General features: G+C 49.3%; 1 protein-coding gene across 5 annotated transcripts; it reads right to left on the minus strand.

Moving 5' to 3' along the window:
• Window positions 1–1300: 1300 nt before the first annotated feature.
• Window positions 1301–21443, minus strand: PARP16 (poly(ADP-ribose) polymerase family member 16). Of its 5 annotated transcripts, none has more exons than XM_073877204.1 (7): window positions 20520–21438; window positions 10645–10782; window positions 8218–8424; window positions 5377–5548; window positions 3829–3970; window positions 2638–2716; window positions 1301–1457 (listed from the first exon to the last, which is right to left on the minus strand). In XM_073877204.1, exons 1-7 carry the CDS (start codon window positions 20691–20693, stop codon window positions 1437–1439), a joined length of 933 nt encoding a protein of 310 aa, XP_073733305.1. In that variant the 5' UTR covers window positions 20694–21438; the 3' UTR covers window positions 1301–1436. The 5 variants fall into 5 exon arrangements, with proteins under 5 accessions (XP_073733305.1, XP_073733304.1, XP_073733307.1 ...); XM_073877203.1 differs by having other exon boundaries at window positions 2638–2719; window positions 20520–21437; XM_073877206.1 differs by having other exon boundaries at window positions 1301–2719; window positions 20520–20824; window positions 21299–21328.
• Window positions 21444–21745: the final 302 nt, after the last annotated feature.

Genomic DNA, 21745 nt, shown 5'->3' on the forward strand with positions numbered 1-21745 from the left:
AAAGAAAGGCTAGGTTTTAAAGAAATAGTGCCTGAGAATTGCTGGAAACTGCACATTTCACATCTATGCAGTAGGACTTTGTCCACATCCCCTGTGCTGAACTCTACTGAAACTGTTCCCACCAAATTTGCCAATGATCTCCAACTTGGTAAATCCAATGGACACTCCTCAGGCATAATCTTGACTGCTCCGCAGTGTCTGACACTGCTCAAGACTTCCCTTTTGGCTTCCATGACACTTTGCTGTCTTGGTTTCCTCCTATTTCCCTGGACATTGCTGCTAGGTCTCCTTTGCATGCTCATTCCCTCTGCTGGGCCTTAAAAACTAATAATAGCAGCTGAAACACACCAGCTATTTGCTCTGTGCTGAGCCCTACTGTGTCAGTTCTGTTAATCCTCAAAACCATGCTAAATCTATTCTGCAACCACTAGCCAGAGTGATCTTCCTGGAAACCAAACCTGATCCTACCATTTCCTTGCTTAAAACCTAATGGCTCTCCCTGACCCTCAGCTCTGATGGTCTTGCGTGACCTGGCCCCTGCGTACCTCTCCAGCCCCATTGCTCACCACAGCCCCTTCCTGTGTGGCCCTCCTGCTTTTAACTTCTCCAGCGAGAACTCTAGGTCTTTACATGTACTATTCCCAATGCCTGAAACACTGTTCCCCCACCTCTTAGCCTAACACCAATGGCTCTGTCGGGTTTCAGTTGAACATCACCTTTGCCGGGAGCCCAGGGGGGGCCGTCGAGGATGATGGTTATGAGGATCACACTGAAACCTGTCCAGCGCAGCTCCCAGCTCTGTGCCACTTCCTATGACCATGTAGGAAGGGCAAGCTAGGACACTCTTCAGGACTTCAATTTCTCATCTGTTCTCAGGATTAAAGAAATCAGTATCTGTAGATGCTCTGCAATGCCACATGTGTCATCTCCGTACTTCCTGACCCCAGATGAAGTTGAGGCTCCCTGCCAAGTATTTCCCAAAACTTCTTTATAGTATAACCCAACCTCCTTCCTGGGAATGCCTGTCCATATCCGCACCTGGCCAGACCTCAGCTCCAGGAGGGCAGGGCATTTTGACCTTGATCTCGTTCCTATTTCTTGTGCCTGGCACACAGTAGGTGCTCATATTTGTTCAATCAATGACTAGAAATCTAATACCTACTAGATATCCCGGTGATACATGCTGTCAGCAAACTGCTACCTTGAACAGGGAAGGGAAGAGAGGATAAGATTTTTAGCAACAGGGCCCACACGGCAGCCTCTCGCTGAGGCTGAAAGCAGTCACAAAAAGACAACTTGGTAATTAGGAAAATACCTTTATTATTTTTGAAATGTTGTCATATTCAATGTAAAAACCATGATAGTGGCTTTTTCGCACCTTCACAGATTATAGAAAACTGACTTTCCACCTTCTTCACACAAATGTACCCCCCAAATCAGACAGGGCTCCATGATGGCTGAAACAGGGCAGGAAGGAAGGGCAGAGAATCAGTGAGGACAACTGCAGCTCCCCTGGGAAGCCAGAGGCCTTCTCTGCACTTTCAAAGCCCAACTTGAGTCCCAAAGACCTGCGACCCCTGCAAGGGAGGCTCAGTCCATGCACATTTGTGGCAGCCCACAGGAGGCCTGTGGCGTGGCACTTGTGGCTCAAAGGCCACAATCAAGGCAGCTTCGTGAGAATGAGAACAGGACGTAGGCCTGCGGCGCAAATCCCTTTCTCTAAAACATGGCCAGGAAAGAGACTACAGGCACTGGCCAAAGAGTGCTCTAGGTTTAGAAATCTCCCCTTTTACTCAGCTCCCAGACATGAATTTGTCAAATAGCTATTAAAAAAAAAAAAAACAACACCAGAAAACAAACGTGTTTCCATTTCAGCTGTAATCAGCAGTTGGTAATTTTTAGAAAAAGATGACATGAGTTGCTCATTGTCAAGTCTGTCTTTTTTATCAGGCCTCTAGCTCCTTCCTTTCTCATCCATGGTTGGGGCAGGGGGGCAACAGCTGTAGCAGAAGGCTGTTTGTGGATTTGGGAAAACTGCAAAAATGTTTTGCACTCACGTACAAAGGCTGACGGAATTCAGAAACGATCCCACCGATTTTTATGAGAAACAGGACTGTTCCTCTTGGGTGTCTCAAGTCAAAACAAGGCAACCGCCTAGTGATTTATAGTCCCCACTACACGTATTCCACCTTCCAGAAGGCATTAGAGAAAGGGCCAACGTCTGCCAGGAGCGATTGTAAACATACCACTGACAGCTTGGACACTTTGTTTTTAAATGCAGCAGGACTTTTTCCTTTGGCCCTGGCAGAAGAGCCAACTCCCTAGGATTGTTTAGGAAGGAGCAGACAGGAGGACTCCCCTGAAACCTCAGAGTGAGGGGACTTGTGGTCCCCACTGACCAGAGTGTGGCCGGGAGCATCATCAAAGGCAATCAATACGTTTATGGCATATGAAAATTGTCCTGTGGTCCCCAGCTGGTCCCCAGACTCCACCTGGTTGGACAGGGGGCATGGGGGGTACAGAACAGGTTGTATTGTAAGGCACGTGGTCAAGGAGGCCCCCACACCAGGCCCAGAGGGATTATCTCTTTGCACGATTCCAAACGTGTTGGAAAGCTGAGGAATTGATGGCACTCACAATAAGCAGCAACAGCAGATACAGGGATAGCACGACCGTAAACCAATGGCTGGAAAACCAGGACAGCTGGCTGGAAGGCCTGCTTAAGGGGGGGAAAAAAGGGATGTTGGCGAGAAGAGAAAACCATTTTTTTTTCTAAGCGTATGCAACAACTTCTGGCTCAAAGATGAAATGATGAATTTCATCCTCTGGGTGAGCCATGAAATGAAGCTTCGTGCGTGCTCCTTTGCTCAAAAAATCTGGGGCTATTTGCCCTGGCACTGACATGTCTTTCACCAGAACATTTTCTAAATATACAAAGACAGCTATGCAATGAGCTCATCCTGATTTTCTCTCCTATGGCTCCTCTTGTACCTTTTATGACCCGTCTCTCCTTCGGCAAGACTTTGGTATCTAGAAGAATGACCTTGCTCGGGGTGTCTGCCCAGATGGCGGCAGGTGGCAGGTTATTTAGCAAAAGTCTTTTCACCGTGAGACACGTACAGATATCAGTCGGAGCTGGGGAAATCCTCTTTGGCCCACTGGGTGATGATCTAAAGCGTCCAAGTGTGCACTACAGAGACACTCCAGGGAGAAGTGGGAAAGGAATGGAAATTGCAAGTAGAAAAAGCCAGAGGGTTTCAAACCAAAGGATAATGTTCCTCAGACTCAGGAACCCTATACAAATTTCCCCACAGTTGGGCCGGGGGAGGGGAGGATTTTACCGGTTTATGAAATCTTGAAGTGTGGAGACCACTGGAGTGGGGTGTACTAAAAGTGACCCCCTTTCCTATCTGACCTCCTCCTCTGCTGCTCGTCCCCATCAGAAGCTCTGCCACAGACCCAACCATGCGACAGGATCTCAAAGTGACCCTTGACCCTGGAGAACCCCACACATCCCCCCACTACTACACTGCTGAGCTGGGAGGAGGCATCCGCCATGGCTCTGAGGGGCTGACGGTCTCATCTGCTGCGGAGTTACAAGTCTCTCTCTTCCTCACTAGGAACATACAGTCCCTCTTAGGGCCGGGACCACATCTCCTCAGACCCTTCTTCCTCACCCCTCGCCATGCGTAGCGGAGTGTTTTATACACTTCACACACAGCTCAAGTCTGAGGCTGGGGGCAAGGGAAGCTGATAACGGAGAACCCGATATCGGAATGCAGCTTTGAGGTGCTGTCCTGGGCCTCTGGCGGGGACCGCCCTCCTTACCTGCTGGGCTGCTTCTGCGAGTACACCAGCAGGTACTTCACACGCAGGAGCTGGTTATTGGTGACCACAAAGTACTTCGGGGGCACGTCTCCCCCTTCACTGTGTTTGATTCTCGCTCTCCTGCGATCTATCTCCTTGGAATCTGAATAAGGAGAATTAAGTACAGCTTTACTGGGGGGACAGTCAGTAATAAGAGGAGCAAATTATGAGTAGAAACAGGTCGAGCCTCCTGGTTGTGAGGGTGGAGAAGGCCCAGCAGGCTGAGGAATGGTCTGTGTGTACGAAGCAGTGCTAAAAAAGTAGGCGAATCTGACAAACCAGAGAAAGAAACAAAACAAAACAAAAACACAGGAAAATAGTAGGGGATACAAGGGGGAAAAAAACTGAGTTGGGAAAGCAGAGGGAAGAAGCAGATGGATGGCCATAACAACAACAAAAAAATGATCTGGGCTTAGGTACAGGACTTGACCTCAAATGAGTCTCTTAACAGGCATTTTAAATTAACCATCCAGATTTTTGAACTTCTTAGAATTCTTATGGTCCACCCTTTGTACCGAGACTTGTTTAAAAAACAAAACAAAAAACCCAAAACTTTTTAAAAATAACGTGATGAAGCTTTACAAAACCAACCAAACAAACAAACAAAGCCACGTGACAGTAGACACTGCAAGGTTTTGTTCTGATGTTTAAGGTCTGAGTTCGCAAACTTCCTAAGAATTACAAATGCACATATTCGCGCTGCTGAGTTTGGAAGGGTGGTGTCAGACCTGGGCCGTTCCTCGGGATTCCGGTTGTTTTACATTAGAGGCCAGGAACAGACAGTTTTCCCAATTCTCCTTTTCTCCGTGGAACCAACAAGTCGGTTCTGGAGGCTAGAATAACAGTTCTGTGACTCTTCTGCCTCTGAGGGCCAAACATCAGGGCGCACAAGGCAGAGACTCCAGGGAATGTATCAGAGTGGACTGAGGGGGTTGGCTAGTCATCCGCTCCCCGGAGAGCCCGGGATTTACTCCCCATGGCTTCAGTTGTCTCCCACGTCCTCTGGGCACCCACCCGCGCACACACCAGAGTAGCCTGGAGGGACAGGGTCTGGATCCACGTCTTTAGCTTCAGTTTAGCAAATACCTACTGAATGGCAAGTATGTTCCAGGCTCTCTGCAGATACCAGGTGCTCAAGGGTGACTGAAACCCAGTTTCTGCCTTCCAGGAGCCCACATTCTGGCCTCACATGCTCACTTTTGTCTATGGAAGCTCACCTCCTCCCCAGAGCTTTCCCTGAGCGCTTGGACCCACTCTGATTGAATGCACCTTCCTCTCAGCTGCCGCTGCGGAGCTCATCAGCCCCTCCCCTGGCACTCTCTGTCCACCACCTCATAGTAAGTTTATCTTTTCCACCATGTGTCCCTAAGGAGACTGCTCACTCCTTGAAGGCAAGCTCCTGTCCCAGGTTGCTTTGGACCCAGCCCATTCCTTGGCAGATGGGCCAACAGCAAGAGCCTGTACGTTTAAGAGGCCTGCAGCCCGGGTCCAGGCCAAGCGCTTACTCACCCTTCTTCCTCGTTTGGCACTTGACATCTGGATGATCAATGACTTCACACACAGCGACGCAGCTGAGGCTGGGGCCGAGGAGGCTGCGCTGCCATCCGAGGCCATGGGGGCTATAAAGGAGGGCCAGGCTCAGGTCACTGGTGAGGTAGGTGCCTTCCCCAAACAAGGACGTCTGGAACGGCAGAGGTTAACAAAGAAACAGGGCCGAGTGAATGTGAAGTTGGCACAGCAAGAAGACACAGGTCTTTCTTCAACAGAACTGTAAACACAAAATTCTCAAGCCTCTTTTTCCCCCCGGGAAAAGGCAGATAATGTCAGCTCCTTCTAACACATCATCACAGAGTTATAATTGAACACATTCCTATCTGACGACAGTTGAACTGATTGTGGATGTGCCCGCCTAGCCTGGCAAGTTAGTGATCAAGGTTGAGTGAGAAATACATAGGTGTAGGAGTCCCAACAGATCTGAGTTTGAATCCCGACTGTACCTCCAACAAGCTGGCAAGTTATAGAAACTCTCCGGGTCTCAGTTTCTACACCTACAAAACAGTGATGAGAGTACCTCCTTCACAACATCATAGGTGAGGGTTCAATGAGATAATGTACATAAAGCATTGAGCTGGACACCTGGCACATGAGAGGAGTGGCATGTACATCACAATATATTAGTAATTCCTGTTACACGAATGCATTTAGCATGGTTATACGGACTGCCCTGCAGAAGCAAAATCATGCACTTATGCACAGGGAGGGGGGTCACACTTGAGGGTGGAAGGGACCTAAGTCGTCATGTGGAAAAGAAATGAATCTCAGACCAGGAAGTGTAACCAAATAAGGCAGGCCTGTATTAGGGGCAGGGTAAGTATTACGCTTTGTGTGGGTGTCAACCAAGAAAATGTCCAAAATCTAGGAGGCAGGTCCCTAGTGGTAGGGTCTAACTGATGTCCTCCATGAGGAAGCATGTCAGGTGAGACAGAATGAGCTCAGGTGATACACCTGCAGGCTGAGGCTTCAGCAGGCATAGCAAACACATCTTTTGCCCATGGTAGACCATGGCAAAGGGTCAATAATCAACCATGATGGCCAACATAAAAATATCAATTTTGGCACTCAGTCAGACTGACTCAGAATCCTTCTCATTTCAGGTAGTGGCTACCAATGGATGGAATTTGAAATTCAAGTCGAAATTCAATTGCTATCTTTGGGGCTGCAGTATCTGTATCTGTTGAGTGAACTCAAACTACTCACTGAACACCCTAAGCTTGGGAACTGAGAGATGTACTATTCAGTGGCACGAGGCTTCCACAATTCTAAGCTGGTTCGGTGAAGCTTAGGGGGAATGAAACAAGCCTTTGCTTTACCTTTGGGAAGCCCCTTGCCAAGTTAGGCAGTGTCCCCATGTCTCAGAAGCTGACACAGACATTCTCCAAGGACACTGGATGTCATCTGATCTGACTCCACATCCATTCTAAGCTCTGGCTGCCATATATACACAGACTACACCCCCTCGACTCAAGAACCTCAAGCAAGACTGCTCATAAGACTGTGAGCAGAGGCACGAGAGAGTGGGAAAGGTGGGGTATCTGTACTATGAAAATAATCTCACAGCTTCATCTGGCAAGTAAGCTCCCTTGAGCAAGCCCCTCACTGAAAACCCAGACAGAAGTGGCTAACAGAGCATCAGCTTTATGAAAGGACTCTGACAAGATGCCTCTAAGCAGCAACTCCCTGGACAGTGACATGAAGGTTTGCTGTACAAGCCTCTAATCTGCAGGTGGCTTCTCCAGGCAGGCTCTGCCGTGAAGCAGAGGCCCCCTGGATTCCAGTAGCCTGGCCATAATAAGCAGCTAAGAGCCAGTATAAACAAGCCCATCATCCTACGCAAAACCCAACTGCACTAATCAGCTACAGCGGTGTTGGAAAAGTCTCTCCAGCCCTGGGGCTGCATCGGCCACAGCTGAGCCCATGGCTCACAGAACCAGCCCCTCCAACGAGACAGATGCTGGCATGACTGGGGGGAAGGCCGCAGCCCTCCGACTACCCCAGAGTTCCTCTCCATCCACCTATGAAAGCAGCCACTGCTTTCTTGGGAGTCTAGTACGGGAAGAGCCCTTTGCATATATGAACTGTCTGAATCCTCTCAGCACACCCGAAGGTGGGTAATGACATCCTATTTTACAGATGGGGACACTGAGGCTCAGAGAGGTTAAGGAAATCTGCCCAGGACACAGAGCTGCTAAGGTGGTCTTTCCTGGCTCCTAGGAGGCTCTCCTCCCAGGCAAGTGCTTCTCAAACTTCAGCGTGCATACGAGTCACCCGGTGAGCCTGTTTACGTGATCCTGATCAGGTAGTCTGGGTGTGCCTGAGATTCCATCTGCCGACAAGCTCTCAAGTGAAGTGGATGCTGCTGGGCCAGGGACCATGCTGAGTCACGAGGATTGGCTACACACTGGAATCACCTGGCTTTTAAAGCATACTGGTATCTGGGCCCCACACCCAGAGATCCTGATTTAATTGGTTTGGGATGCAGCCAAGCATTGGGATTTTTAAAAGCTCCCCAAGTGATTCCAAATGGGCAGCGGCTGGGAACCGTCTTTAAATCAATACTTCTCAAACTGTAATCAGTACAGGAATCACCCAGAGAGCTTGTTAAAATGCAGGTTCTAATTCAGAAGGTCTAGGGTGGGCTCAAGATTCTGCATTTTCACAGGCTCCCAGGTGCTGCTACTGGTCTGCAGACCACACTCAGGAGTCGCAAGGCCTTAGTGAACCTCTCCCCCCAGCCCCCACCAGCAAATGCCCCAGGGTTCTGACCCCCACGTCAGCAGGCTTAGGCCCCACCTTGTTCAGGTGGCAATGCAGCCCATTGTGGATGATGGAATGGAAGTTCTCGAGGCGGCTCCCATGGAAGGCGTAGATTAGGTCTCGTTCTCCTTTGGTCTCATAAAATTTGGCGTTCGCTGGGTTGGAGTATTCAATTTCAAACAGGAAGTCCGGCACGGGGACAGGCGTGTGAGGGGCACCAGTCAGCTTTTGGATCTTTTCGAACTTGAAAACACGTAGGAAGTCGCAATTTTATTTGGGAAGCTGGTAAGATGTGCTGCCAAAATGGCCTTCTAAAGCTTTGGGCTCCTATGGGCTCCGTTCATGAGAACAACTAGTTTCATGAGAATACAGACAACAATTTATAAATAAGCTCAGAGCTTATAGCTCAAGACTGCTTCCCTCTAATACTGTTTTTCCCTACACCAGGCTGTGAAGCATGAACTGCTCCTTCTAACTAAAGACTACCTCTAATTTTCATAACAACATCACATCCATTCCCTGCGTTCCATCTTTACAATAATCTCAGGAGGTAGAAAGGTGTGATCGAGTGCAAAAATGGCCCAAAACTTTTGCTCCCATTCTTGTCCATTTGCCCCTCTGTAAATGACTCTGCAGGCAGAATTCCGAACTCCATCAAGAGGTGGCATCTACTTCTCTGCCCCTTGAATCTGGGCTTGGCCATGTGACTTGCTCTGACTCTGGCAAATATATAGCAAGCAGAAACTTGGAAAGGGCCTCCTGCTGCGAACCCTTCACTACCATGGGAACAAGCCCTGCTAGCCTTCAGTAGGATGAGGGCCTCACAGCGGAGGCCCCCACCACAGCAGCCATCCCAGCTGAAGACCCAGACGTGTGAGGCTACCCTAGATCATCCAGCCCCATCCAGAACAACAACCCAACTAACCCACTGAATCATGAGAAACAATCAATGTTGTTTTAAGCCCTAGGTTTGGGGGATGGTTTGTTATGCAACAAAACCTAATTGGTAGGGAAGAGTAAGCTCTTCCTGAAGGGCACTAATCCTTCTCAGGGCAGAGACCACATCATTTGGGTGATTTCTCAACAGTAAGCCAAAGACCAAAGCCAGTCTATTTTCTCTGGGTTGTGATTAAATGAGAAAAATAAGGACAATGTAACAGATAGGTTTATGTTGCTGTCAGGTTGCCGTGATCCTTTCTTTGTCCTTTTTTGGAGGCCATCCTCCTTTTTTTGTGGCCATCCTGTTTTCTGTATTAAAATATCCTTTTATAAAGTGATGACACATGGCAACCTAATGTCCTTACTTGGGCACAATAAAAAGCTGATAATCCTCACTCCATATGGTGCCAACACTCCACATTTGAACGAAATTTAACTGACCCATAGTTAAAAGTCAAGGAGCCACTGCCTTATCTACTTTACCTAGAGTACCCAACATCTAGTAGATGCTTGATACCCATATGAGGAATGAATAAATCTTAATTTAGTTGGTGACAGAGGTGAAACCCAGAGATCCTCTGAGTGAGCAACCCAGCCTGGACGTGAATATGAATCCCCTGACTCCCACTCCAGGGCTCTCTGTGTTACTGACCCTTTACAACACAGGTGGACGCCCCTGGACACTAGAATCTGAAACACCCAATTCTATGCCACTTGAGGAGGACTTTTGTCTTTAGCAGGAGCTTGTCAGATTAAATGCTCTTAAATTGAAATTGATGAACAATACCAATAAACCCCTGCTGCTTCTCCGAGGAAAGAGCACCGGATCAGGGATCTGCCATCCCATGCTCCGAGGGAGATCCTGGCCAGGCAAGGGAAACCAGATTACGGAATGTCTGGTCTGTGCCAGAAACTATACTGGGGGTGTCACACATTCTACCATAGCTCCCCTCCGAGGTAACTATTAATATTCTCAATGTACAAATGGGGAAAAGGAGACTCAATATTGGATGGAAGTGGGATTTGACCCCAGAGCCTGAAGTGTTCCATTAACCAAGTTCTACCTCTCTGTTTCCTGACAACCGGATGAGGCCAGTGTTCCTTAAGGTGTGGTCAAGGGCCCACCCTTGTTGGGTTTACCTGGGGTGCTTATGATACCCAACATTTCCTGAGCCCTTAGCATGTACCCTAAGGCATTCTTCCGGCAGGGAAGATTCACTCCGTTCTCACAGCAAGTTCCCTGACGGAGGTATACCATTGCTATCCCCATTTTACAGATGAGGAGACTGAGATACTGAGAGGCATCTGGTGGCCTGCTCCAGGTTCACCATAACGGGGAGAACACAGCTTTGCACTGCCGGCATGCGAGTTCCTGAGCCCACTCCTGACACAGAATCAGCACCTCTCGGGACAAGGTCCAGGAATCTGCATTTTCAGCAAGCTTCCCAGGCCATTCTGGTGCACGAAGAGGTTCCAGAGCCCTTCAGCCCTAGGGATCTGCTGTCCTATAGACCAAAGTCTCACCTCTGACTTCCCTGCACTGTGGATCGTCAGGACCTTTGAGGATAAAATCCAGCTCACCAGGTCCCTGGCCCGTATGTCTTTGTCTCCAGAGGACTGGAGAAGGTCTTTCAGGTTGGGTAACTTGCTGGCATCTGCAAGCTGAAGTGAGGAGAAACCTCCATTAGCAAGGATCCTGAACAGAATGATAACCGGGGGCCCTCTGGTGGTGAAGCAAGCAAATTGCATGTCTTTCGTGTTTGAAGGAATTTAAGAGGGAAAGAAAGGTACAGCTCTGGGATCCCCCTCCCAAATACCAAACTCCAAAAGCTCTGAACCCTGAAACGTTGTTTCATAACCCATTTGGTACAAAACCTGACCTGAGCCGCTGTGAGGTTAGTTTAATCTTTACCTATCCCACTTCCTGTTAACCGCTGATGTGATAACATTTTGCTGCAGGAATATTAATGTCTGATTATGGGATACTGCCGCCTCACTGGAGATGTGGCAGAGGGAGAAGCAGGTTTCCCCCGAGCAGGGAGCCCGATGTGGGGCTTGATCCCAGGACCCTGGGATCATGACCTGAGCCGAAGGCAGACGCTTAACAACTGAGCCACGCAGGCACCCCTGATAAGGGACAGAGGACCCCTATTTACAGATAGCTACAAGGTATCTATAGCTTTTGCTCGGAAATTACAACTCACTAGAAGGCAAGTCTCTCCGGCATGGCATTTAAAACACTGCAGCCGGGTGCTGTGTGAACACAGCCTGGGTTGGACCACCTCCAAGCTTTGCTCATTCAGTCCCTTGGGGTGCCCCTTCCCCCACCTCTACTAACCCAGGCACCCCTCTCTCCTCTAAACCCCTAAAACTCTCAGTCCCAACACTCTGTCCCCAGTAGAGCCACGACTCCTGGAGGCCAAGGACCATCTTGGGTTTTTCTAACTCTCTTTCCTGGATGTAGAGGAAAGAGCAGACAGATGTGGGTTTGAATCCCTGCTCCTTAGCAAAGAACTGGGCCTGGCTGCACCTTAGTCTCCTCTGGCACAGAATCCCCACCGAGTCCATTTCCGGTCGCCAAGAAGATGAAAGACGGTCACAGATCTATCCATGCAAATTTCTTTTCTTTTCCATTTCTCTAGAAAGTTGGCTGTTGCTGACCTTGGGGGTTTTATTTCCTAATTTGGTAGCTGAAAATCAGCAACATTTCAGGACTACTTTATTCCTATCTGTTTCCAAAGATTCAATCACTAGCCTCGGACTTTTTTTTTTTTTTAAGATTTTATTTATTTATTTGACAGAGAGATAGAGAGCACAAGTAGGCAGAGGGAGAGGGAGAAGCAGGCTGAGCAGGGAGCCCGATGCGGGACTCGATCCCAGGACTCTGGGATCACGACTCCAGCCGAAGGCAGACGCTTAACTGAGCCACCCAGGCGCCCACTAGCCTTGGACTTCTAACAGAACTCTCTCTACATGCCTTGTGGAGCATCGGTGAGGATCCAGTTAAAAACCATGAATGGGGCACGTGGGTGGCTCAGTCGGTTCAGCGTCCAACTCTTGATTTCGCTCAGGTCGTGATCTCAGGGTCCTAGGATCCAGCTCCACGCTCAGTGGGGAGTCTGCTTGGGGATTCTCTCCCTCTCCCCACACTCATGCGCTTTCTAAAATAAATCTTTAAAAATACATACATACATACATACATACCATGGATGTGTAGATGTGTAAATGCTCCCAGGACTCTGGGATCATGACCTGAGCCAAAGGCAGATGCTTAACTAACTGAGCCACCCAGGCGCCCTCATTTCACTTTCAAGCTACTCTGAAAAATAAATCTGCTCCAACAAGTTAACAGGATTCTTCCTCTTGAGTAAAACCTGTCTGCATTTGAGCAGGGCCTTTTGGGAACCAGGCATACAAGCAGGGCTGCCAGATAAACAACAGTCTGCCCAGTTAAATTTGAATTTCAGATAAACAACAAAATCCATTTTTTTTTTAGTATAAGTATAACCCATACAATATTTGGGGCATACTTGCACTTTCAAAATTATCTGTTGCTTATCTGAACTTCACATTTAACTAGGTGGCTTCTACTTAGTTTGTTAAAGCTAACAACGCTTCCTTTAACAAGGCCCTTGGACATGTGGTCTGGCCCCACCTCTCTGCCTAACAGCCCCTCTTACCAGAAACTTCCCACCTGCGGCGCCCATGCTATTCCTCAACTGCCCTGTGTCTTTCCTTTATGCTTCTGCAGCTGCCCAGCACATTTCAAGGGGTCTTCAAGGCCAGCCTAAGGTCACCTGCCCTGTCCCTGACCACCCATGATCTCTTTACTCCCCCAGCTCTGTGCAGAACCCCATGTTGGTACTTGGCTCTCTGGGGCCACCTCAAATCTGGTTGGGACAAGCACCACCTGAGGGCCAACCACATCTCACGTATCCTGGAGACCCAGCAACTGGCCTAGAACCTGACACAAGGTTGAGAACAAAACAGTAACAGCTACTATTTATTGAGGCCTTATCATATACCAGGTGCTGGGCTAAATGCTGTGCATGCGTCATCTCATTTTATCCTCCACACAGCCTGTGTTAAAGGGGGAGGGGACAGGTCTCACGGAAGTACAGCACCTCGCCCAGGGTCGCACTGCTATTCGTTCAGTGGCAAGGCAGAGACGTGAAGCCAGGCGCGCCTGACTCCAGAGTCCGTACTCTAGGATCCTCTCCTACCAAATCAAGGAAGAAATGTATTTATTTTTTTTTAAAGATTTTATTTATTTATTGACAGAGAGAGAGAGACAGCTAGAGAGGGAACACAAGCGGGGTAGCGGGAGAGGGAGAAGCAGGCTCCTGGCTGAGCAGGGAGCCCGATACGGGGCTCGATCCCAGGACCCTGGGATCATGACCTGAGCCGAAGGCAGATGTTTAACGACTGAGCCACCCAGGTGCCCCTATTTGTTTATTTTAAAGGTTTTAAGTAATCTCTACACCCAATGTGGGGCTCAAACCCACAAACCCAAGATTAAGAGTTGCATGCTCCACGGACTGAGCCAGCTAGGCGCCCATTCAATGGAGAAATTTATAATGGACATTATACATTTTAGCCCAAAGGAGCAATTCTGACAGAACTTTAAGAGGCTGCTTGGGAAACTTACCAGGTATGTTTCTGGAGATTCCCCTCCTCCTCCCCGCCAAATAATACAACTAAGACAATTACTGGCTGAACCTAAGCCCTGTCAAAGGTCCAGAGAAAGACGTATGTCACTTGTAGTACGGAGCGAGGTCAGGAGGCAGAAAACCCTCCATGCAGACAAGAGTTAGAAAACCGCAGTTCAAGAAAGTGGAAGGCATTTACCAAAAACTTGACTGAGGAGAACAAGAGCTCAGGAGGAAGGAAGGTATTTCTGGAGGTTTGTGGAGAAGGTGGAGGGAAGGGTTTATGGAGTGGGTAGGACGGCAGTGGTGGGGAGGATTCTGGGAGGCAGAGCAGAAGGCAATCCCAGTGGCACAGGCAAAAGGTGGTCCCAAGCTCAAATGCCCTCAGAGCCAGAGAGTCATGAAAATGAGCGTGGGAGGCATCTAGGAGAGAGTGGTGAGGACTGCGTTGAACTAGACACCCCTGGCCCAACAAAGGGCCCAGCCACCAACCCCCGGCTCCAGCTGGTTTCTGCCCAAGGGTGCCAGGTTCTAGCCAGGCTATGGAGGCTCAGATGTTTTTCTTTTCAAAAGAAATCAGCAACCCGCTACCCCCCTTTTTTTTTTAAATTTCCCAGTTTCTAGAAGGCAAGGGGGCACAAATAAAGCCCATCATCCCACAGACCCCCCACTTCCACAGCCTCTGCTCTAGAAATAAAGAAGTATTCAGTTGGAGAAGGGGTCAGGGAGCCTAGGCAGGGCATGACCAGGGGGCAGGGCTGGTCTCTCAGAAAAGAGGTAATTTGAGTGACTGAGAGGACAAGGGGAAGGAACCAGGAGGGGATGAACAGAGGAAAGAGAAGACCAATGACTGAGCAACTCGTGTCCTTGCTTTGAGTTAGGAAATGACAGGACAGCCCAGTGGACGCTCTGCAAACACCCAGATCCCAATCTCCTCATGAGGAGGCCCAGGAATCTGTGTTTACAGACGTTCCCACAGGTGCTTTTTATCACCAGGAAAAGGTGGGGAGGCTCAGGTTTAGATATTAATTAATGTTGCTCAGTCGTTAAGCGTCTGCCTTCGGCTCAGGTCATGATCCCGGGGTCCTGGGATCGAGCCCCGCATCGGGCTCCCTGCTCGGCGGGAGGCCTGCTTCTCCCTCTCCCTCTGCCCCTGCTTGTGTTCCCTCTCTGGCTGTGACTGTCAAATAAATAAATAAAATCTTAAAAAAATAAAGTAAAAGGGCAGGCCGCAGGAAAGAAAGAACACCTGAAAAAAAAAATCCTTGCCTAGGAAGATGCCAGAGGTCGCAATTACTAGTTGTGGGGGGAGGTGCTAGAAGGGAATGAACCAAGGTCACCGGCCTCAGGAACCAAACTGATAAAGTGACACCTGGAACAGCTGAGTGCGTGTGGGGTTGGGGGCAGATATACCTTGCTTTGTACAAACCTAAGGTCTGAACATCCAGATTCATTAAAACAGACTGGGGGTCAGAGTCTACTTTATAAGAGAACTCTTCACAAAAGCAGTCATTGTGGGGTCCATTTAAAGGAATGGTTCTCTGGCTACATGCCACCATTATCTGGGAGCTGGAGGGTGGTCTCCCGCCAGCACATAGACTGGCTAGCTGATGGCGACAGAGATGCTAAGAGAACCCCTATCACGGAGTTAAGAAGATTAAATGAGTTCCATGTAGAAACAGTTCAGAAGAGTGCCAGGCAGGTAGTAAGGGCTATTAGTATTATATAAGCATTAGGTACTGTATTACTATTAATCAAACACCGCCTCTCTCCTGCTCACCAATTTGATAAGGAAAAGCCTGCATTTCTGGGATGGCTGGGAAGGAAGGAGGTAGTCTGTACTGGAAGGATGATCCCACCGCTGGGTTCTCCATATCATCGTCCTACAGGCTGAAACATCTTTCTAGCCACATACCCACCAACAGTCATGCCACATACCTACGTCTGATCCAAATCTTTTTATATCTGTATAAGCCTTGCTTAGAAAGGTTGGTTACCCTTTGAGCCAGCAATTTCACCCTTTGGAATTTATCTCAAGAAAATAACTAGAGATATAAATAATGATTACTGTACAAGGCAGTTTATCATAGCAGTATTTATAAGAGTAAAAATTTTTAAACTGTAAACGATCCCAGAAGGAGGACTCCTAACTGCTGGGGGTAGTAGAGACAGAGAATAAGGTGGTGAGATGAGGTTCTACTTATGTCCTAAAGGATTAAGGAGAGTTTGTCTGGACAAAGAGGGGGATGGAATGGAGAGGACAGGCATTCCCTGGGGTCAGGACAGAGAGAAGCTTATTTATGTTTTAACCCAGACATTGGGGAGTCAGCTTGGCTAGAGAGCACAAGCCACAGACCAGAACCAGAAGAGTCGATTAGTGCAGTTCAGCCCCCCAAATAGTAGATGGGAATGGGGTAGGCTAGATACAGTGCTTCTCAGACTTTACAATGCACACATATGCCCAAGAATCTTATTAAAATGCAGGTATTGGGACGCCTGAGTGGCTCAGTCGTTAAGCGTCTGCCTTCGGCTCAGGTCATGATCCCAGGGTCCTGGGATCGGGCCCCGCATCGGGCTCCCTGCTCGGCGGGAAGCCTGCTTCTCCCTCTCCCACTCCCTCTGCTTGTGTTCCCTCTTTCACTGTGTCTCTCTCTGTGAAATAAATAAATAAAATCTTTAAAAAATAAGATAAAATAAAATAAAATAAAATGCAGGTATTGATTGGGCAGGTCTGGGGTGGGGCCCAACATTCTGCATTTCTAACTAGCTCCCAAGTGATGCTGATGCTGCTGGTCTTCAACCACACTTTGGATGGCAAGGGGCTGGAATTAATACAAAGGAGCCATTCCCCCTGACCTCCTATTCCCAGAAAGGGTCTCCCAGCTAATGGTAAACCAGAGCATGATGTTTTCCAGGGAAAAAACAAAACAAAAAACTTAACAGCTGTGACACCAGTGACAAGATTCTGTGTAAAGCGACTCGGAAATAGGAACTGTGCCCAGGATAGCTCAACCTGAGGTTCAGTGGTCAAGGGTCAGGGCTACTGGACATCCCGAGAATCTTAGAGATTCTCTGACCTAATAGGAGCTTCGCCAACCCTCTTCCCAAGGAACAAGGTTAGAAACCCTCAGTCAGAGGCAATCAGCACATGCCTAATTTGATTCCTCAAACATGTGATAAGCACCTCTCAGGCCAGACCCTGGGAATACAAAGAACTCTCAGTGCAAAATTGAAGAGCTGACTCAGAATGGAAATGTCCTCCAAACCAGGGGACTGAGACACGATTTGGGGCTTTGGGGGCTGTGACAAAATAAGGCGAGAGCCATGCCTAAAGCCAAGAGCTTGGTTCAATAGGGGATGTTCTCAGGAAAGCCACAGTCAATAAAGTAATTCAGCCAGAGCTGTAAGTTTTGGAAAGGGCAACACAGGTGTTATAGGGGTGTGTGATGACAGTGGAGAGAAAATGAATTAAAAATGGCTGAAAACGATACAGTGTTTCACATTATTTCCAAGTGCTTTTATTTAACAATGAGAGACTTTTTAACAGCTCCATACCTTCCTTCTTCAGTAACCACAAAATAATCCAGAAGGCCAAGTCTGGACCTGATTCCCTTTTCTCGAAAAGCTAACTTTTGAGGGTCCTCTGGCTGGCTCAGTACAGCACAGGACTCTTGATCTCAGGGTCATGAGTTCAAGCCCCACGTTGGGGGTAGAGTTTACTTAATAATAATAAAAAGCTAAGCTTTGAGTCAGATACAGGTCCAGATACCAAGTTCTCTTCATCTTTTCTCTAGTTCATGTAACGTGTGGCAAAAACCTAAAGTATATTTATTTAAGAATATGTGGTGCAGGAGGGTGGGGGGATGGGTTAGCCTGGTGATGGGTATTAAAGAGGGCACATTCTGCATGGCGTACTGGGTGTTATGCACAAACAATGAATCATGGAACACTACATCAAAAACTAATGATGCAATGTATGGTGATTAACATAACAATAAAAAATTTAAAGAAAAAAAAGAATATGTGGTGCATGCCCCCAGCAGACATTGTGCCAGGCCCTGCTTGGTGAGCGGCCTTCTCCAGGGAAACTGCTTGTTAAAACCATGCCTACACACAGCCAAGAAGCTGTTCAGCCTGGGCTAGCTTCCCTTACAATGGTGCCCAATAAGGAATATGGTGCCAGAACAGGATGGGAAGAACCTGTCCATGTTTCTCCAGTGGCCCCTGGGAGAAAGGGTGCCCTGGCTAGAACTGGCACAATAAGCCCCATGCCTGGACAGTCTGTCCCTATAAAGGAGTGGCTATTTGGGGTTACCTGAATCGCCAATGCTCTCCTAAGAGGTTATAGGTGTGAGAGGAAGGAAGAAAGTGCCTTCAGCTGAGAGCACTCATACCTATGGGGGGATGTGGAATAGGGGGGCACTTTTACTTTATCGGTACCATTTGTATTTTTTATCACAAAAATATATCCAACCATTGTTTGCATAATTAAAAATAAATTTTTAAAAAGGATGAACACATCAAAACAATTCCAAAGCTCCCTTTGCTTTTATCCCATATTCGTCAAACCTGATTGTTTGCCAAGAAGACCTTCCAGCAGGAAAAGAACACATTGAGCATTCTAGTCCATTTGGATGTTTCTTGGTAAAAATTAATAAGGTGCATTGTGGGGCACCATCTCTGGTGAGTTTGGTCCTGCTGACCCTAATCTCTCCTCCTCTGTCTACCCCTCCTGAAACAGATCCCTCTCTCACCCTGCCACCCCAGGGGTCTTTCAGAAATGCATCCTGGGGGCGGCTGGGTGGCTCAGTCAGCTAAGCATCTGCCTTCAAGTCAGGTCATGATCTCGGGGTCCTAAAATAGAGCCCTGCATCGGGCTCCCTGCTCAGCAGAGAGTCTGCTTCTCCCTCTCCCTCTGCCCACCCCCCACTTGTGCGCTTTCTCTCTCTCTAATAAATAAAGTCTTTTTTTAAAAATGCATTCTGGATCTCCCCAGTGCCCTCCTCTGCCCAAGGGTAAAATCAACACATCTTGGCAAAACATGCCCAGCTCTGTGTGCTCTGGTCCACCTCATCTCTTCCTGTTTCCCTTGATAGCCACACTAAAGCACAGACTTGTCTTTCTTGATGAGCTCCTGGCTTTCTGCCCATCCTGCTACTCCTCCTGGAATACCCCTTTCCTGCTCTCTGCTCCTCAAAAATCCTCCATGTCCCTAGGGACTCAGCATGGCATCAGCCACGGCCCCTGACCCCAGTCCACTGCCAAGGACTGGGATTCTGGCTCTGGGTTTCCATGTTGTATATACAGGCTTACCCCATAATACAGCTGAACACACTGTTAATCTCTCCTTGGGTCTTTAATTCTGTACCCTTAGCACCTGGCCCACAGCAGACACTCCATAATCTTCTGACAAAACTGAAGGATGTTTCCTCCCCAAGGCTCTGATATCACAAACTCACAAAACTGAATATCTGAATTTTCAGAACCATGGGGGAAGTCAGTTGGCTCATCTTTCTCCAACCCCTGCTCCCTGCACCCTGAAATGCCTATGCCCTGTGGTCAAGGGCTGAGGTACCCTCAACACATCCCTGGCCTGGGCTGCAATGGACCAGGTAAGGGTCAGGAGGCTGGGCCTTTGTCCCTAGACCTCTTGAGAATGATAGCAAAGAGGGAATCCAACCCTGACCACCTCATCAGAGAGAACTCTAAACATCTGTTGATTCTAAACATCTCCCTTAATCTGTTAACATGATTCATAACATTCATTGATTTTTTTTTAATGTTTAACTAATTTTGATTCCTGGGATAAATCCACCCTGTTAATGGGGAATTATTCTTTTTATACATTGCTAGATTCAGGATCCTAATATTTTATGGAGGATTTCTACATTTATACTCATGAGTGACACTGGCCTATAATTTTCTTTTCTTATGTTATCCTTATCAGATTTAGATCAAGCTTACATTAGCCTCTTGTTCAATACTCTGAAAGAATTTTACACAAAGTAAAACTGGAAGCACGTATTCCCCTGGTATGTTTGGTAGAATTCGCCAAGGAAACCAGGTAGGTCTGGAGTTTTCTTTGAGGGAAAATCTTTGACTACTCATTCAATGCCTTTAATGATTACAGGGTATTTTGATTTTCTATTTCTTATAGAATCAATTTTGGTAAATTATATTTGTCTAGGTAATTCCAAATATTTGAATTACAAAGACACCTGATATCTGGAATGCTGACCCTGAGGTGAACTCTAAGAAATTAAGTGCCTTGTGAATCATGGGAGAAGTTAACAGCTGACAGGCGGACTGTATGTTACAATTTATACAAGTACTGCCCATATATCATTTGAAGATCAAGGTCTGGGTGGCTTTGGTGATTTTTGGTGTCTGATTACTTGCAAAGGGATGAATAACTTCTTATTTAGCAGAAGCATCTGATTCAGATCAACCCCTACCCCTACTGCTTGCTGGCCATGCTAAGAAATTCTGTGGAGGCCTACGCACCTATCGAATTCTCACTTCATTCCTGGGAGTCACTTGTCACTAACATGAGGAAGCAGAGGCCAAAAGCCTTGGGAGTGTCGATCTTAGGGTGCGGGTGAGTGTTGTGAGTTCGTGGAAACCTTCCCTAAGGCCAGGCTGGGAATGTTAAGTCTGGGGGCTGGCGTGTCTTACCACTACGGGTCCACCAGCCACGCGGCCTGGGACGCGGAGGACAGCGTAGGAAGGGGTGGAGGCAAGCACACTCACCAGGGCCTCAAAGTCCTTGCAGTCGTGGCGGGCATAGGACGCGGGGAAGGGCCGCAGCACCGAGTCGCGCTTGTAGCTGTGTAGCGCCGAGGCGAAGAGGCTGCACCGGAGGTCGGCGGCCAGCACGTCGCGGCCCGCCGCCTCCCTGACGGCCGCCCAGCCGGCGGGCTGCATCCCGGGTGGCTGCGGCGCGTTGCTGGGGGAGACGCGCCCGGCAGGGGCTAGGGCCGAGCCTGCGGTCAGCACGGAGCTGGGCCCAGGGACAATGGGCCAAAGGGACCCGGGTTCCCAGGCCCGGGGTGGAGCTAGGCAGAGGGATGAGATGACAGGGGTGAGAACGTGCTGACAGGCGTCTTCGGCTGGGGGCCGGGCCTGGGCGCTCGCTGTCCGGGAAGACCGGCCGGTTGTGAAGAGGGGACCCGGCCGGGACCTCGGGTCAGCGTGGGAGGTTGGGCCTGGGGATAATGGGGCCCGGAGGGGGGGGTGTTCCAGGCCTCGGGGAGGGGCTATGACATGGGATGAGACGACAACGGCGGGAACGTGCTGATACGTGTCCTCTGCAGGCGCCTGGGGCGGGGTGGGGGGGGCACTGCCAGGGGGAGGCCGGGGAAGAGCCCCCTCTCCGCGCCGGGCGAAGCTGCTGCGCCGCGCGTGCCTTCCTCTTCCGCCTACCGCCCCGCACCGCCGAAGCCCCGGCGCTCGCCCGGCTGCCCCTGGCGCCGCCTGCGTTCCTTGCCCGCCGGATGGACTCCCGCGCCCGGCTGCGAGCCCGGGCCTACCTCCCCTGGCGGCCGCGCTCCCCACGCTGCTCCGCGCTCCTCGCGGCCCAGCCGAGGGCCCGCCCCTTCCCGCGCCCGCCCCCTCCCTGGCGCCGGGTGTGTCCGCCCTGCGGGACCCGACGGGATCGGGACGCGAGGCGTGCGGCCCGGTGGAGTCGCTCACGCCGCTGCGTGCCGTGGTCGCAGAAGCCAGGGCTGGGAACGGACTCAGGCGCCCTTTGACCCACCCTTGGAGTTGCCTTTGTCCCCAGCTCCGCGGGCTGAGCCTGCTTGTCTCGCCTGGGAAATTGCGATGACCTACCGCCTCCCTCCTGAACGTTTCCCTCAAAACGGACTGCGCAGAAGGAGCCGTTGAACACCCAGGGAAACTGCTTCTCAGCGTGCTGCACTGCTTGCCCAACGTCCCACAGCCAGATGGGGTGAACCTGGAATTCACATCCAGATCTA

Source organism: Callorhinus ursinus, unplaced genomic scaffold (assembly GCF_003265705.2).
Source record: "Callorhinus ursinus isolate GAN/ISIS: 27379988/994484 unplaced genomic scaffold, GSC_fseal_2.0 scaffold25, whole genome shotgun sequence".
Taxonomy (NCBI): domain Eukaryota; kingdom Metazoa; phylum Chordata; class Mammalia; order Carnivora; family Otariidae; genus Callorhinus; species Callorhinus ursinus.